The sequence below is a fragment of the Oxyura jamaicensis genome, chromosome 5 (assembly GCF_011077185.1).
Source record: "Oxyura jamaicensis isolate SHBP4307 breed ruddy duck chromosome 5, BPBGC_Ojam_1.0, whole genome shotgun sequence".
Classification (NCBI taxonomy): Eukaryota; Metazoa; Chordata; class Aves; order Anseriformes; family Anatidae; genus Oxyura; species Oxyura jamaicensis.
The window spans coordinates 51,981,916-51,999,051 of NC_048897.1; the positions used below are offsets into that span (position 1 = coordinate 51,981,916).

The following is a 17,136-nucleotide window of genomic DNA, read 5'->3' on the forward strand; positions in this document are numbered from 1 at the left end:
CACACAGTGAATGTGAAGTTTATGGTTTTATCTTAAAAGTACTATGTGTGAGTAAAGGAGAACCTGGATCTTCTCTATTTCATTTTTAAGTACATCTGATGTTTAGAGTCGGAGTGCGTGAACCCACCAGTGCCATTTGGAAAAGAATTACGTTCTTGTAGGTGTGAAAGATAGATGTCCTTCAGCCCACGTGCTGCTCACGTAGAAATGTACTATAAAGCTCAAGTTTCGCTGTCTTTATTTCAATTAGCCACTCACGAGATCCATCAGTAGAAAAGTCCAGTTGAAGAAGTCTTAGCTCTTAAATTGTTAAAGCATAATTGTTTATACAGTGATAGGGAAGAAAGCTTGAACAACAAATTAAAGTAGCTATTATATAAAATGGAAAAAAAAAGACTTAAAATTTGAAATAGTACAGCAACATCCCAACAAAAAAGAAATATATATCTCAGTTTATTGCAAAAGCTATTCTTTGGCATCCTGTGCTTTAAAGGAAAGAAATTACTCCAAAGGAGTAAAAATGTGGCTTGCTTTTTATTCACTGAAAAGCTTCAATAGGTGATGAAGAACATTATTCTTCAAACCTACTTTTTTATGCAGTTAGTAGGTTTGAATGATTGAATTAATGCAGAAAAAGACGTGCTTAATTGTTCATTTGATCATCTCACAGGTTAGATCATCTTTCAGTGGATACGTGTAAAAGGGATCATTAAAGAGAGATGGGAAAATGACCTGGTTATTTGCTCTGCCTATCTTACTGCCAGGCTTGTTTGCTTAGTGTTTCCATTATAAAGGTCCTTCAACTTGTTTGGAAGGATAATTAAAAACAAACAGCCCTTGCGAGCTGGAATTTTCCTGCTTTGTCCGTTTTTTTCTGCATCAGTCCTCTGGAAAGCTTTAACCATAAATATTATGGTGTTTTTGAGATAGGGGAGTATAGGGAAAATGAAGTTTCCCTGGTGTGAAACAAAATCAAAAACCCGATGCCTGACGCACATGAGTGGGACATGGATATTTGCTAAATCTGTGGGTAAACACGTTGTTTTTTTAGCTTGGCACTAAACCTTTACGATTGTCACTACCACAATCTGTTTTTAACGATTGCCTTAGACGATCTCAGCAGCGTTGTTCAGTCGGTGGCTGGAGAAGGCAGGAGTGAGGGCAGAGTGTCTTCGTGCCTGTGTTGAAGTGGTCTTCAGAAGGCAGCTAACAAAGCAAGGTTATTATCAATAGATGGTAGGAGATGTTTTAGGTATCCACAAAGCGAAAAAGACGCCAACAGCAAAAGGGGCTGAAAGGTACAAGCACCACTCCAGAACTGTGTGCTGCGTTAAGATAGGTTAGGTAGGCATCAAGTTAACGTCTCCGTAGTTCAGTAAGTTTTGTGAAATTGCAAACATAAAAACCATGTTTTTTCTGATTGTTCTCTAGGGGAAGATAGCTCATGCAGTTTGGTTCAGTCTTGTGCTCAAAAAGCAAACCCAAAAACTTGAAATATTGATTAAAGTCTGAGTGGAAGAAACTGAAAACACTTCTAAAATGCGGTAAAAGGTAGTAAAAGCACATCATGAAAGTGTTGGTCTGGCTCCCCCAGTAGATGTGCATGCGAGATTACATTTTGAGTAGTTCCAGCTCTACGCTGTGCTTGTGTCCAGTGGCACAGAGGAGAGAGCCAGCCCGTGGAGCAGCTGCAGCCATCTGTGTCCCTGCCAACTGCCTCTGGATGCAGCCGAGCCCATACCCATGGATGATTTAATGCTTCGGCGGTGGTTTATATCCATTTTTTTTTTGTCATGGCTGGTATGGAAAAGAGAAGCTGTGTATGCAGTGTTGCCTTCCTCATCTTTAATTTGGATATTGACAAATAAGACCCCCGTATCCCATGCCTGTAGGTAGTGGGCAGGAGTGTAATGTCACCAAGAGCAGGCTGTAAACAGCATTCAGCCTGCTGAGGAAAATCAGCCTGCTCATTTAGTGTCTCCTCCTTCCTCAGCAGCTGCTGCTGCTGATCTGCCAAATCTTTTTTTCCCCACCACGAGATACAGTCTAATGCGAATGGACAGTAATGAGTAGAACTTGATGAGGGATGAGGGCTGAGAGCGAGGATTAGAATTTGCATGTGAAAAGAGAGTGCGGTTCTTTGCTTCTCCTTCCCCAAATGAGTTGAATCATAGCTGCCCATGAGTAAAGTAGGAAATCCCCTGTGCCCCCGGCACATGCAAGACTTGAGACTTCACCTGAATGTTCAAACGAGCCTTTGTGGTGCTTGGTGCTCCCAAATTCTCCTTCTGTTAGGGGGAAAGAGGGATGTGCTAATTCTGGGCGTGGTGCCATCGGCAGAGACTAACTCCGTGATTCACGAGTGATTCAGCCCCGTGAAGCTGCAGACTCAGGAACAGCCTGGCGGGCTTTGGAGCAGGTGATCTATGGGCAGTCGTAAATGATTCCTGCAGAGATTCATGTCAAGTCAGGCTTTCGTCCCATCCCGCTGCAGTTGGTATTCCTGAATGGCAGCCAGGTGCCCCATCCAGAGTCGTGATTTCTGCACCTGGAACTGCCGGGGTCACCCTGCATCCTCGCTGTCACCCTGCGCAGACTCCTGAGTGTATCCCGTGGCTCGGGGTGGAGATCTTCCATCTGGAAGCCATGGAGCCTCACCTTTCTGGAGGCTTTTATCACATCCTGCCTGTACTGTGTTGGAATTGGTGGGACTGTATTTGAACTCCCTTAAGATCTCTCTTGGTTTCTAGTAATCTTTTGGATGTCCTGCTCAACCTACTGCTTCTCCATCCTCTTCACAAGAGCCAACACATGCTTTTCTACTGGCCAGTGTTAGCCAGTAGCAATGTGGCAATGTCCAAACTTCATCTGAGCTGTCACTTTACCTTCACTTTTTTCCAAATTGTCGTTCCTTACTGACACGGAGGAGGTAAATTAACCGTTCTTTGTGAAATGTGGGTGGACTGGAAGCAGGAACTCTTCGTGGTTCCCACTGTTTCAGTAAAACTGTTTGTATTAGTGATAAGTATGGTAAGATTGACAAATGCTGAGAAGGTGTTTTGTACATTTACCGTTTAGCAGTAAAAGATGTGTGGCTTAATGAATAGTTTTGTTTTGCAAAATGGACCTTTTGAAAAGTTCTACATGTCTATCAGCTTATTCACAGAATGAATTGTGCCAACAAGGCCAGAAGTATGTTGCATTCTTCTTGTATGTATGTAATTCTCTGCCTTTTTGTAGGAGCAAGCCTTTGATCCATATGAGACCTTGTCCCAGGATATTCTCTCCCCACAATTTCATGAGCATTTTAATAACTTAATGGCAAAACCTGCTGTTGCTCTTCACTTTCAGGTAAGTGCAAATGAGAAATATTGAACTGACTTGGTTCTCATGTTTCGTAGATTTGGGTTCTCTTGGTTTAGATTAGAGGGGGTAACCTTTCATACCTGCTGTTTCTATTTCTGTTTCGCCTTTTAACATCAAGCACGGGCATCAAGGAGCAACATTTGCATTTTCTTCCTTGCATATCCCAGGTCCCATGTTTGGCATTGAGATTGGGGCTGACAGTTTTTTCCAAGAAAACTGCAGAAATCATTTCTTTAATAGGACTATCCAGCAAGATCATCTGTGATGATTTTTTCGTTATTATTTTTTATTTTTAATCTCTGCCAGCTTGGAAAATCTATTAAAGGTTGCTGCTGTTCAGAAGCCAGCTGAGCTTGTGTTCAGTAGTGCACTTAGAGGAGCAGCAGCGTGCATTCAATCACTGGGGCTCCCAGCCTAACCCGTTAGAGTAGCACTTAGTTTGGACAGTTTACTTGGCCCTGCATCTCTCAGAGCCCAAATTGCTCTTCTTCAGAGTGCTTCCAGCTCTGAGTGCTCGGTAAGCTGCCTCATCTTGCTCTGAAATATTACTTGGTGAATGAAGTAAGGCCCTCCATCCATCTCCCTAGCAAATTTAAAGCCCCAAACCATATTCCAGATTAAATTGGTAATCGAGTTATTCGACAGTGAATCTGGACTCCTCTCTGGCTCTCCTTAGCATAGGAAGGTTTGGGCTTTCCTAGGAATGTTCCTCCACCCTTCTCCAAGCTCTGAAGTAAAGGCAGAGATCCAGGCTCCGGGCTGCGGACATGCAGGAGCCGTCTCTGGCAATTGCAGAGGGATGCAGCCAGAACTTTTAAACAGGGGGAGGGCTTGTTCCCTAAATGGAGATCAGGTAATTTGGTTTCTGTTTGGTATGGAAGAAGGCAAGGATTTCACCATCAGCCAGAAAGTGTCTCTTCGACTTAGAACCTGAACTGGTGTTAGTTAACTGCTGGGGATGGGAAAGGATTTCTGATGCATTTAAACTCATAAACTTGTGATATCTCAGCTCCCGAGGAAGGGGAGATGCTAACATTAATGTCTTCAGTGATGACACATCCACGTTTCTGCGGAATATTGGATATAAATGGCAGCACAGCCTACCTAATTGAGAGGAGGGGTAACTAGAGGGAAGCTGGTGACAAGGACAGGAGTCCTGGCTGTTCTTGACCATTCCAGTGTTTTCTTTCAGTTCTGCAGCAACCTGCCCCACAGTGAAACGTGTTGTTTTGGAAGCGGGTACGAGCATTGTTCTGCGTTCCGGGATGTGTCTGGAATCACGGGGGCAGCTTAGCCACAGATAGCGCGTTATTTTTAGGTGTTGTCACCTTGAGCTGTTGTTACCGAGTGCTGCAAAGTGCTGAGATAGAAAGGTATCTAAGGATTGCGATACGACCATCTTGTGTACAAAAGGGTTCTTATAAAAAGAATTGTGGTGAACTTGGTCATCTATCTTACATGTTTGGTTTGCTGCTTCTGGCAAAAACATAAAGCATTCTGCTGGTTACCTCTGTGAACAGCAAGGTTGTGCCAGCACTTGTGGGGCTTCTCAGAGCTAGGGGCTTGCTAGCGAGCATGCATGAAAATCCACCCTAAGCTGCTGAGAGAAAAAAGTGCTTGCGTTATCTGCAAAAGGGTGTTCACAGGTTCTGTTGCTTGATGTCGGAGCATTTTTTGTCTCGGAATTTTGCAGGGAGTCTCATTAGACAAATGATTTCGCAAATTTCTTTGCTTGTAATGTGGATCGTGATGCCCTGGATCTGTTAGCCCAAGCATCTCGCTCTAAGCGGGGCTAACTTCAGAATTTAACGAGGGCGCTCAGGGCTTTGTTCAGCCCTGTTTTGAGTATGTCACTGTAAGTCAGCCTGTTTGGTTTTCCTTTTCAGTCTACTGCTGAGGGATTTAAAGAAGCTGTGCGATACGTCCTCCCACGACTCATGCTCATCCCAGTCTATCATTGTTTGCACTACTTTGAGTTACTACAGGTAAGTGAAGCCACGCTCCTGAAAACCTTTCTTTATTCAGACAATCTGAGCACTTTTAGATAGGCAAATAGATTTTACTTACTGCTGCTGAATATCGAGAGGTATAACAAACATTAATTCAACATCAGGGTATGTCTGAAAAGTAAATTCATGTGAAAAATCATCAAAAGCACCTCTTGTTATGCTACGAATATTTGAAGTGGTTTTTCTATTTTATTCAGTTAAACCTTTATTGAACTTGAATTCTAATATAGCTTAAAATATAATACACATAAATTTAAATTCCTTCTTTCCTTGCGTTCTGCATTTTATACCCGTTCAGTAAAAGCTAAGCATGATTCAGAAAAGTATTCTGAGTGCCAAGTCACACTACAGTTGTAGCTCAGCTGATCTTAGTGGGGCTGGGGTGGTGAACACTTCTTTTCAGCAAGGAATAATCTGTTCTTAATGCTAAATTATTTGTCTTGAGTCCTAAACTGAAGAGATACTGCGAAAAATAACATTTTTCATGGTGTGCCACACTTCCTCCATGATAAGGAAGGATGAAAGTAAGTGGTAATATTTTCTTATTTTGTATCTTCCAAGAAATGGTATTGATGAAATATGCAGGCGTTATGGAATTCTGAGTTAGCTGATTAAAAATTATTCCTCTAGGATGTATTTTGGGGGTCTTACCCTACAAATTGTTGACATTGGCACCCAGTCTGTATGAGCTGTTCTGCCTATTAAGGCATTACTTAAATTAGAATATCCTTGCTTGGTTTGACCACATATCACTTGCACGTAGTTTATTCCGACGTGCACTAGCAAGGTAGTTCACATTAGTAGATATTTCCCCTGGGTATAACAGCTAAAAGCCAAAAAGTAACTAAGCGTGTATCTTTTTTGCTTACAAGCAAATGTTTCTGCAGTGAGTTATGAGATCAGAGGCTAGCAGTCAGCAGAAATCTAACGTCTGAGATCTATAATAATCATTCTTGAATAAGAAAAAGCACCCTTGCTGTAGAAAATGCGATATCTTGAAAAATACTTAGGTCAGAGCTTTTTGAAGTAGTTGAGGATAATGTAAAAAAGAAAGTTCCTGTTTGCCCCTGTTGTGTTGGGAAGGTTTGTAATACGAATAAGGTTAAGTGAATTATTAACTAAATGGGATGTACTCGGATTAAATGGATGGAATATCCTGTGGCTATAGCTGACATTTCGTTAATAGCTTCAGAAATTAAACTTCTTTTAAAAAAAAGTTCTCAGTGTAAAAAGCAATATTAGCAGCGCTGTACAGCTTTCGGTGTTCTGTGGCCTTCCTTTGTATTTCAGGATTTCTTTGAATGAAGGAAGAATAGGAAACTTTGCCTCCTAGAACATCTGTAATGCAATGTAAAATCTTCTCAAAAGTAAAGAAACTCATAGCAGAAAAAATAACAGTTGGCTTAAGGCTAGGGTTTGTGATTAATACCTACCATGTATTCTTTTTTTTCCCCCTCCCAAATACTGGTCATCTAATTTCAGCCATGAACCACGCATTGCAATGCATGGTTTTATCAGCATCACATAGAAAGTTTTAAATCCAAGTGACTTCAACAGATTTTAAATCTGCAGGTGTTTCTGTTGATACTGAGCTTAGAAAAAAAGTTAACAAAGCTTAAAAAAACTCATCCCTCTGTAACTGTCAGTGAGCTTTTGTGCAGATTACTGGACCGTCTGTTTTGCGAACATAAAACTTAAGTTGCCATAGTTTTAATATTTGCCTTCGTAAAACTGAGAGCTTCAAAAAGAAAATAATCACAAAGCAAAGAACTAAAGGATGACAGCAGAAGCACGGCACAGTTCTGCGAGCCTTGCTGTGAGCACTTAGAGCTTCGTAACTACATCTCCTTTTCAAAACAGCGCAACTTCCCTTTCCGTAAGGGTCAGTTGCATATGATAAGTCTCTGGAACTTCTTCAAATGTTGTTCTTTCATGTTTCAATGACGCAATTAGTTCGGTGACCTGTATTATGCCGAAGGTCAGGCTAATGTTTGACCCATTGTGTCTTAAAGCTGGGAAGGAGAGTGCCTCGGTATGAAATGAAAGAAAGGAATCATGAGCCCCAGCTTTGGGAGAATCCAAGCATTTACCTGGTTTTACGAGCTCTGTGGTGTGTGCCTGCTATTCAAGGAAATGATAACATGCATGTCTTAGCGATCAGTGTTTTGTTCTGAGTGTTTTGTAATTTGTTTTCAAACTTAAGATTAAATGCTTAGCATACAAACTTGTTAGTTTTTCCTTCAGTGACAGGAAAGGGTGGTTACTATTTCTGTTTTGAACCATTGCACAGAGAAGACGATTCATTTTGGATAGCCTGTCTTAAGTTTGCAGTGCTCTAAGAGTTTTCTGTCTCATGGGGGGCTCTGAGTCTGCTCAGATCTCCGGCTGATATCGATGGGATCAGCTTGTAAATGCACGTTCTTGAAATTGCCTCAGGTCTTTGAGGAATAATCTGGAGGTGGTAGAAAAAAAAAAGTTTTATTGTTTCTTTTAATTGGTTCTACCTTTATTACAAAACAACAGGATTCTGCATGAAAGATAATTAGCCTTTTATTTTATTGTAACTAGGGAATTCTGGTAGTGAAAAATGATGAAATTTGACCTTTATCCAAAGTGTCCAAGTCATTACTGAATCTTTTGTTGTGATCACTTCAGTTGCAGGTTTAAAATCTGAATCTCATGTTGTATTTGGAAGACATCCTAAATCTACAGCAGTGATTCTTAAAAAGCAGAGTGTTTTAGGGATAGAGAAGGCATTTATTCAGCAATATTAGTAAGTTATAAAGTATGGTCTGAACTTTTGGGTAGACCTGTGCGGTGTCAAGAGTTGGACTTGATGATCCTTAAGGGTCCCTTCCAACTCAGGATATTCTATGATTCTATGATTCTATGGGTGACTGCTTCTCTGATGCCATTGTATTTGGCTCTAGGAACCTTGGCTGAAAAAGAACTGGCAAAAATGGAAGCAGAAAAGGAACAGAATACTCGTATAGAATATTTTCATGGCTTCAGCAGAGAGAAGAGCTAAGTTCAGTAACTTTCTTTAGGAGCAACAGCCTCAAAAAAAACAACCTAAAAATGATTTTATGAACCTATGATTCTATGATTACAAACCCCAAAGCTACTGAACTGGGAGGTAAATAAAGTAATGAATGGTTTACAGAAGTGCAGGCCCTGATGCTTGCTCTTTTGCAAAACAGGAAAACTAAAATGGATGAAATTAAAGTTTGAAAAGCTTGAAAATTCTTTCAAGTAGAACAACTTTCCCCTTTGCAAAAGCCTGTATGTGCAGCCGTTTCATGCAAAATTTGCACCAGAGTCCTTTCACAGTCCTTTCCATATTGAATTCCTCTGGTTTGTCTGCTCTTGGGTAGCAGCAGCAGAGAGGTCTCTGTTCTCCAGAAATACTCCAGGAAATAGCCTTTGAACACCCTGCTGCCACTTTTCTTTAATGACGTTGATTGCTTGTTAAGTCATGACAGAAGGCAAACCTTACCTTGGATTGTTTCGCAACGAGTGATTGTAGTGAAGGTTGAAGGAAGTCACACTGAGGAAATATCTTGAAGAAAAATGCCTGGTAGCGATCAAAAAATGCTAGCTCTTGCAAACAGGTAACAAATGCGTTCTGGCTGTGACATCTTTAATTAATTATCAGAGCGTTCTGTGTTTCAAATCACTAAGCTTGACGCTTGGGAGGACAGAAACCTGAATGCTGGCAGTGTAGAGGAGCGCTCGGTGTTTCATCAGTCTTTCAAGCTCCAGTAATGTTTTCATAAACGTCTGTCAATACAGGAGTTCCAGGAAGCATTACTCAGTAAATGCAGTGAGAAGGACTCAAGGGGTCACATAATCTATCCAAGTCCTGAACAAGGTGCGAGGTAGATGAATCTTCAAAACCCTGAAAATCAGCAGTTCAAGTCCGTGCTTAAGTCCCAGATGGCTTTGTTTTATTGACTAGAGAACACAGCCTTCCTTCTCATGTGACTGTCAGACACCAGATTGCCCCTAATTCGTGCATGTGACTCACTAAGTAGTTATCAGGCAACCCAAAGTGTATAAAATTCTGCCTTTTGATCTTTTCCACTCTTACCTAATTGCTGACACAGACAGGCCAGTATGCTACAGGATCATCATTGCATGACTTCTTTAATGAATAGCGCGCTTCATTACTGTTTTCTCTCTGTTTTCTGTATAATAAAAAAATCGAATAGTTAATACACTTAATTTGCCTGGTATTCTTAAATATATAGCAGGGCCCTTTTTTTCCCTTTTCCTGTAGATTTTCATATTTTCTCTGTCTAGCAAATGTTGCACTTTCTTAATCTGCCGTTTAGTGAGAAAGATGCTCGATAAGAACAGGAATGTGGAAAGGCTGACATTGGTCAAGTGATTACAGAGAATGAGCTTCAGGTAGTCTGCCTGATCTTCAGGAATCTATTTGTTAAGATGAAGAAATGGATTCGATTACTAGACAAGTGGGGGGTTTGTTTGTTCAATACCAACAACAAAAAAAGCAAAGTATGCCATTTGACATCTGTGAACTGCCGAAGCTCTCACTTTAGAAAGGGTATGCCAGAAATTGTGCTCAAGACACGGGAGGAGGAAGAGGATTTTACCAGGCTCCATAGCCTGTCCCACTTGTAGGATATTGCACTTTTCAAGCCATTTTTAGGTTCTTTGCATTTCTACGGCAGATACAAAGGCAAAAAAAAAAAAAGGGGTTTCCACAGACACTGACATCTTTTTTTCCCTTCCCTGTACTGTTCCCCAGCTCATGAACTTCCCAGAAATTTTTGGCCATGAAACTCTCATTCCTCTGACATGCAAGATGAAGGTTGTTCGGGCATGTGAAAAATGAAAATTTTAGCGATTTAAATTACATGAAGAGAGTGGACCAATCTGGTCAAATCCTGTTCTCTCAATTACTTTTAGAGGAAGCTACATATCCTTGCTGAGGGAACATAGTGGGGAAAGGAAAAGAAGGCTTCTGCCATGCTGAGTGATTGTAAGTAAGATTTCTCTTGAAGTATGGAGGTAAAACACGACTTATCCGGAACTGCATGGCATAGTGTCTTGATATTGCCCAGCAAATCGGTTTGCCTGAGTTTTCTTTAAAACCAATGATGCAATCTTGAACATGAAAGGGGTTAAAAAGGAAAATCTCTCTTATTCAGGGCAGTAGTGTTTTAGGAGTGATGACCTTAACCAAAAAGAGGAATTCTGTAAACAGGCTTTTCTCAACCCCTACTGCAGTTAAGTATACAGAGATGATATGAAAGCTTGTTAAATTGCCAAATACGAGAAGTTTCTGCCTAGTGGCAAAGACAGATCTAGTCTTCATGCTGATTCTCACTGTGTTTACGTTTTGCAGTTAGAAGCAAATCTTGAATTTCAGACTTTATTTGGTATGGTAGAGTTTGCCAGACAGAGTTGGTGCTTCTTGAAATAGACGGATTTGCTGAAGATGGTTGAGTTCAGAACAGGAAGAAGAGAGCGAGTCTTGGTCATTCTGTCTTTTAAAAGTGCTCTGAAATGTTGAGATTGACTTAACGAAGGAATATTACATGTGGTTACATAAAACAGCATTTCATCCTTGACTGCTTCAAGCCTCCAAACTGTTTAACAAAATCGTTATCCGTTGTAAAATAGGACGTTGTTGAAAAGATAACAGCAAAAAATGTCTCCGACAGTATTGGCACTCGGTAAGAAAAGGGTTGTCTTTCTAAACTCCCACCTGTTCTCTGCTTTAGCATATGTACAGACTGTTCCCGAGTATCTGACAAACGTTTTGTAGTTACACGCAGCTAGTTTTGAGTGTGCTACTAGGAATTACTCTTTGATTGGCCTGAAGTCATTGATTTCACTGAGTGCTGTGGAAAACACTGTAAGAATGTTTGTCAGCCTTCCTACCCTCCTATAAACCAGACGAATCTGAAAGAAAACTGTTTGTTATGTTATAGCAACTGCAGGAATGCAGTGAAGATGAAGAGGATCGGGAGTGCTTAAAACAAGCCATCACTGCTCTTCTGAACCTCCAGTGCAGCATGGAGCGCATTTACAGCAAACACTCCCCAAGACGTCGGCCTGGGTAATGATCCACAAAACTACACTAGTTTCCCCAAGTAGACAGAGAAAGAAATAAATTATTTGGAAGGAATTGTCTTTTTTTTTTTTTCTAGTTAGTGTTTCCTTTTCAAGGCATGTCTTTATGCCCATTTTCATTGTAGATGGAATAGCAGCCCAAACTTTCACAGTCATTGCTATTAATAATGTCAACATCTTACCCTCTCACTTGCCAAAACAGTGCACGTAGTTTATTTGGAACAGTAAACTTGATTAGGGCATTTAGGGGAAAGAAAGAATGATAAACAATTAATTTAGTTGATTTTACTTTGGTCTCTTGGGATGGCAAACATGGAATGTGCCCATCGTGACTTTTTCTTTTATTCGTTCAAGGGAGCCAGTCTGTCGCTTCTATAACCGACAAATAAGAAGCAAACACTTGGCCATCAAGAAAATGAATGAAATCCAGAAAAATATTGATGGCTGGGAAGGCAAAGATATTGGGCAGTGCTGTAATGAATTCATAATGGAAGGCACCTTGACAAAAATAGGAGCCAAACATGAACGCCACATCTTTCTCTTTGATGGTTTAATGATCAGCTGTAAAACTAATCACGGCCAGTCACGGCTGCCCGGTTACAGCAATGCGGAGTATAGACTGAAGGAAAAAATTATCATGAGAAAAATACAGATTATTGATAAAGATGACACATCTGAATATAAACATGCTTTTGAACTGGTGTCTAAAGATGAAAACAGTATACTCTTTGCTGCCAAGTCTGCTGAAGAGAAGAGTAATTGGATGGCTGCTCTGATTTCCCTCCAGTATCGGAGTACTCTGGATAGGATGCTTGATTCAGTGTTACTGCAAGAAGAAAACGAACAGCCCCTGAGGTTGCCCAGCCCAAGCGTGTATCGGTTTGTAGTGGAAGACTCTGAGGATAACATTGTTTTTGAGGACAACTTGCAAAGCAGGAATGGAATTCCTATCATCAAAGGAGGAACGGTTGTGAAATTAATCGAAAGGTTAACGTACCATATGTATGCAGGTACCCTGAACATTTGCTCTTTGTGTTTTTTTTTTTAAGACAGTGCTTGTGTGGGTGATTAACTTAGTCCTTTTTTTCTTTTTTTTTTTTTTATTTCCTTTTTTCCCCTTCCATATAGTTAAACATAAAGGGAGGTTTGCAGAAATAACCAATATCTTGTTAAACTAAATGACTTTGCTGGCAAAGCTATAAGAAAACTTGGGGCATGCAAGCCCCCCATTGCTCCCTGCAGTATGTCAATGGTCTAACAGGGGCTACCAATGCTTTCTGTTAAACCTTTGCTTCATTCTTCTCCCAAGACCATCGTGGCTAAAGCAGCAGTGTTGCACGCTGTGTGGAGGAGGAGAAATGTCAGTGGTTATTTCTGTTAAGCTTAGCCTGCCGCTTCCTGAAGCCCCCTCAGTAGAAAAGGATGCGAATCCCAATCCATTCTTCAGACTTTCCTATGAAACACTATCTTAAAGCCCTAGAAATAAAACTTGTATTTATGTGAAGTACTAACGCTGCTGAAAATGTTTGAGAGGTCTTAGATAGGAGTCTTTAGAAACATGCATGCGGTTGTAACAACTAGAGCTAAGTTGTCTTGAGCTGTATATCTTAAAGAAAGAAAGAAAAGGAAGATACAATATTTCTCATTGGCCACGCACTGAAATTCAGCGTTGAAATTCAGCTTGTCAGGCAAGTAACCCATCGCTGTGTTGTCTGTGGATCCCACATCAGCCGATTCACAGACGTGCTGGGTTTCTGTGGCACGTTAGGTCATCTCTCTCTTTTGGAATGAACTGCATCTGGCTATTTGATAGTGTAACTTGTGAGGGTTTTATAGCACAAGTACTTGCCGCCTTGCCTTTGGGAATCTTCAGTGAAAGCATTGTCCTCTTGGGCTTCTGTGTGCTTTTTCCCAAACAGTGTTTGGAGCCAAGACTAACAGACCCAGTCCCTCTGCCTCCGCAAGGGCATTCCCATAACTAACAGCGTGCGGAGGGACTCCTGGCAGATCCTGATGGTGCTTTATCTGTGTATTTATGTAACAGTAGGTTTTTAGCTGTTCGGTTTTTGTATGTTTGCAGTCGTTTCAGATAGTTTGAAGCAGGTTTGTTCCAGCACAGGCTGTTTGCAGAACTTCTGTCGTGTGAAAGAACTTGCCAGTTGATACCGGGATACCATGGGAGGTAGCAGATGCAGAGTTGTTCATCTCTTGATTTTAGCTTGTAAGCCGCTATTAGAAGCACACTGCCTGTATTTTCCATTGTGATGAGAACGTTTATTTATAAAAAGAATCTAAAAAATAATATGAAGGCACCTACGCAGGTCAGAAAGCAGAGTAGCAGTCCCCATTCTAAGAGAATTGCAGATCTTGTCTGCAGAGCAGAGAGAAGCTGCCCACCTGTTCAGTGGTAGGAGGCAGATTTCCTTTTAAAAGTGCCAGAAATAATCCTGACGAGTGACTGTAGATGTGACATAGAGGCAGAACAGGCCAGTCCAGGACTAGGGTGCAAGCTCAGCAGCACAGAACGAGAGCACCATTACTTCTAGCTTGCAAGCACATTCCTAAATAGGCTCCCTTAAAAACGCTGAGCCTTTGCAGGGAATGTAAGCCTGCTTAAAAGAAGTGTCTCTCTTAATCTTCTGGGTGCCTCTCAGGAGAAATTAATTGACTGCATGTTGATGACTGCTCCTGCAAGTTCCCTGCGCTTAGTGCTGACAGATTGAGGATGATTGACAGAACAGTAAGAAAAAGAAACACCCACCAACCCCAAATCCGTGCTTTTAGTGACCATCTGCATGAGCATTTCTCTGGGCCTGGTTTTCCCGTAGTTCAGCATCCATTTGCTCCCAAGCAGCTCAGGCAGCCGCTGCGGCCACAGGCTAGCAGCTTGCTGCCACTGGTAGCCACACGGGGTCTGCTGCAGGCATGGAAGGGTTAGGGCCAGGTGATGACCCTTAGAGGCTCACACTACAGTGATTTGTCCATCAGCCTGCTTATTCCCAATCTAGGAAACTCCCCAAGAGTGAAATTGAAAGAAATTAAAGGGAAAACGGTGGGACTGAGTGTAATTAAGCATTTCATTTGTGTTCTGTTGTGGACTGTTGATTTTTTTCAGGCAGGAGTGTCCGTGGACTTTTATTCCCTAGTGTCTGTGTGCTGTGCCACCTTCCCCAGTGGCCAGGGCGGATTGTGTTCTGGGGATGAGTCAAGGTTGTCTCTCTGGGGGCTGTAACTTTTTACCCAGGCTTCAAATGGAACTGTAAAGCAAGAGGAGAGATGTTTGTGCTTGCAGCACGTGAGTGCTGCTGTATTAGAGGACCGGATTTTCTCCTCGACTCTGTTTTGTGGTGCTGGTCAGTTTGATGGAGTTTTTTAGCAGATGGCCACTGAATTTATATTCCTGCTTGTGCAGCCCGACGCAGAGGGGTTTGACTGATGGGAGTGCTCTTGCAGCATGGAAAACTACGCTTGGAGTGTGAAATAGAGTGCACCTGATACCTCTGATAAACAAGATCACAATAGATGTATGCTTCTAAGCTAGCAGCGGGCCGACGAAAACACACGTTGGCCTCAGCTGAAATGCCAGGGAAGGCAGATTGACACTGGGCTGAGAATTGTCGTGGCATGCAGACAGCTGCACCCGGTGGTAACACACCTCCTGCAGCAGTGAGAAGGCAGGAGGCAGGTGTGGTGGCTCCTGGAGATGCCCCGTCTGGAAGTGCTGCAGGTATTTGCTTTGTAAGGCCTCTGCTGCTCGTGCTGCTTTCCCTGCTGGCTGCTCTGCCGAGGGCGGTTGTGTGCTGCAGCGACGTGGCCGGGGGAGGCGTGCAGGCTCTGCTGGGGAGATTTTTTAAGAACAGGTAAGACAAATGTTTTGTCGGGGTGGTATAGGTGTTTTTGATGTCAAGATAGCAGACAGCCTAGTTCTACTTTGTTTACCTTCTCTTTACGAAAGCATTGAATAGCTGCCTGGGCAGTGAGCGTAAGCCATTCCACATGCCAAGACTGAGATGGTTTTTGAGAGAATGTAGCTGAATACTTGTACAGTGGAATTGTGTCAAAGGGCTAAAGGAAAATTTGACAAGCACTATCAGTTCGGGTATTTCCTTAACCACGGAGCTTGACTTCAAATTTCAGTGTATTTTCTGCACTTTAAACTTTCCCTGGGTGGGCATGTATTTTTTTTTTTTTTCCTGATATTTTGAAATTAGATTTAAAAAACCTTCACCGTTCTCTTATTCTGTCTTTACAGATCCAAATTTTGTACGCACTTTCCTTACCACGTATCGCTCCTTTTGCAAGCCCCAGGAACTGCTGAGCTTACTGATTGAAAGGTAAGCTGTGGTTATCCTTTCTGAAGACGCTGAAAAAGGCTTTGTGTTCGTTTACCCGCTCCTTCTCTGCTCGTGTTCTCAGTGCCATGTGGCTGGCATACATTTGGCAAACAGGAAAAGCCACAAAGTGCATAAAACAGTGACTTCTTAAAAGGGCTACGGCGATGCCAGTTTTTAATGCAAGCTTCCTTTTTTCCAGTTTGTTAAATTAGCACCTGAATTCCTTATCAGCTGGAGAAGTTGGCGTGCCTCAGCTGTGGGGTGGTAGTGGTTTGGACTGCTTATATGTTTGAGTACCCTGAAGTGTTCTAAGCAGTTTGTTTGAAAGGCACAGACTCACTGTAAACAACATGTTAATACTCTGTGATAGAGCTGCTCTTAAGCTCTCTTCTAATCTTCACTTAATCAAGCTAGCAGGTAGTTAAAAACCTTATATCCTAGTCTAGACATCTTGTGATGACCAGAAAACGAGGGAATTATCGGTGAGAGCTGGGCGTGTTAGCAGCACATAGCTAGGGGAAGAGGGAATTCCAGGCAGACTGGATACCAGATGAGTGCTTGAGTTTCGCTGCACTGAATTTCTTTAAATAAAATTGCTCTTCATGTCCTACATAAAGGGTTTGTCTTTTATCTTAATTGCCATCAGTTTTCTGGTGCTTGTATTCATAGGTTTGAAATCCCAGAGCCTGAGCCGACTGAAGCAGACAGGCTGGCAATCGAGAAAGGAGAGCAGCCCATCAGCGCAGACCTTAAGCGATTTCGCAAGGAATACGTCCAGCCGGTGCAACTCAGGTTCATTTGCTTTTAAATTTGTTCCTTTAAATCCAGATTTCAGTTCAGCAATTACACTGCATTCCTGGAGACGGTAATCTCTTCAGGAGACTGCTGTGCTGTCAAGTAGGGACTTAGCATTGTCTGCAGCCAGACTAATATCCCAAGCCATGTTCTGATTAGTCATACTGACTTCTGTTGTTGTTGCTGCAACTCTACTTTGGTTCTCTGCTGCTCACAGCTGTGATCTCCGCCACCCACAAGAACGCTGCATGGCTGCTATGTAAAGCGGGTGTGGGTGAGAGATGTACAACTCAAAGTGTTTCTGACGGCGTGTTGAATGGGTTCCTTGTTAACAGGCCCTGTGAAGATAGTTCCTCTGTTTCCATTTTTTCAGTCCTGCTGGTATTTTACTCCCTTTCCCAGCCTATTGATGTATTTGCACACAGGGAGGCTCTTGTCTGTACTGCACTCTGCAACGGGCTACAGTGAATCTTCAAGGTCTTGCTGACCAAGCTAATTTGGGGAACAATTAAGCATTTCTAGCATGAATG

At 42.0% G+C, this 17,136-nt stretch overlaps 1 protein-coding gene across 3 annotated transcripts in view; it reads left to right on the forward strand.

Moving 5' to 3' along the window:
• Nucleotides 1-17,136, forward strand: part of SOS2 (SOS Ras/Rho guanine nucleotide exchange factor 2) — a 52,525-nt gene that overhangs the window by 19,646 nt on the left and 15,743 nt on the right. For all 3 annotated transcript variants that reach the window (XM_035327542.1, XM_035327544.1, XM_035327545.1), the window contains 6 exons: nucleotides 3,241-3,351; nucleotides 5,253-5,351; nucleotides 11,336-11,463; nucleotides 11,832-12,487; nucleotides 15,730-15,811; nucleotides 16,481-16,603. In XM_035327542.1, coding sequence (XP_035183433.1) covers nucleotides 3,241-3,351; nucleotides 5,253-5,351; nucleotides 11,336-11,463; nucleotides 11,832-12,487; nucleotides 15,730-15,811; nucleotides 16,481-16,603 — 1,199 coding nt within the window. The remainder of the gene's footprint in view (nucleotides 1-3,240; nucleotides 3,352-5,252; nucleotides 5,352-11,335; nucleotides 11,464-11,831; nucleotides 12,488-15,729; nucleotides 15,812-16,480; nucleotides 16,604-17,136) is intronic.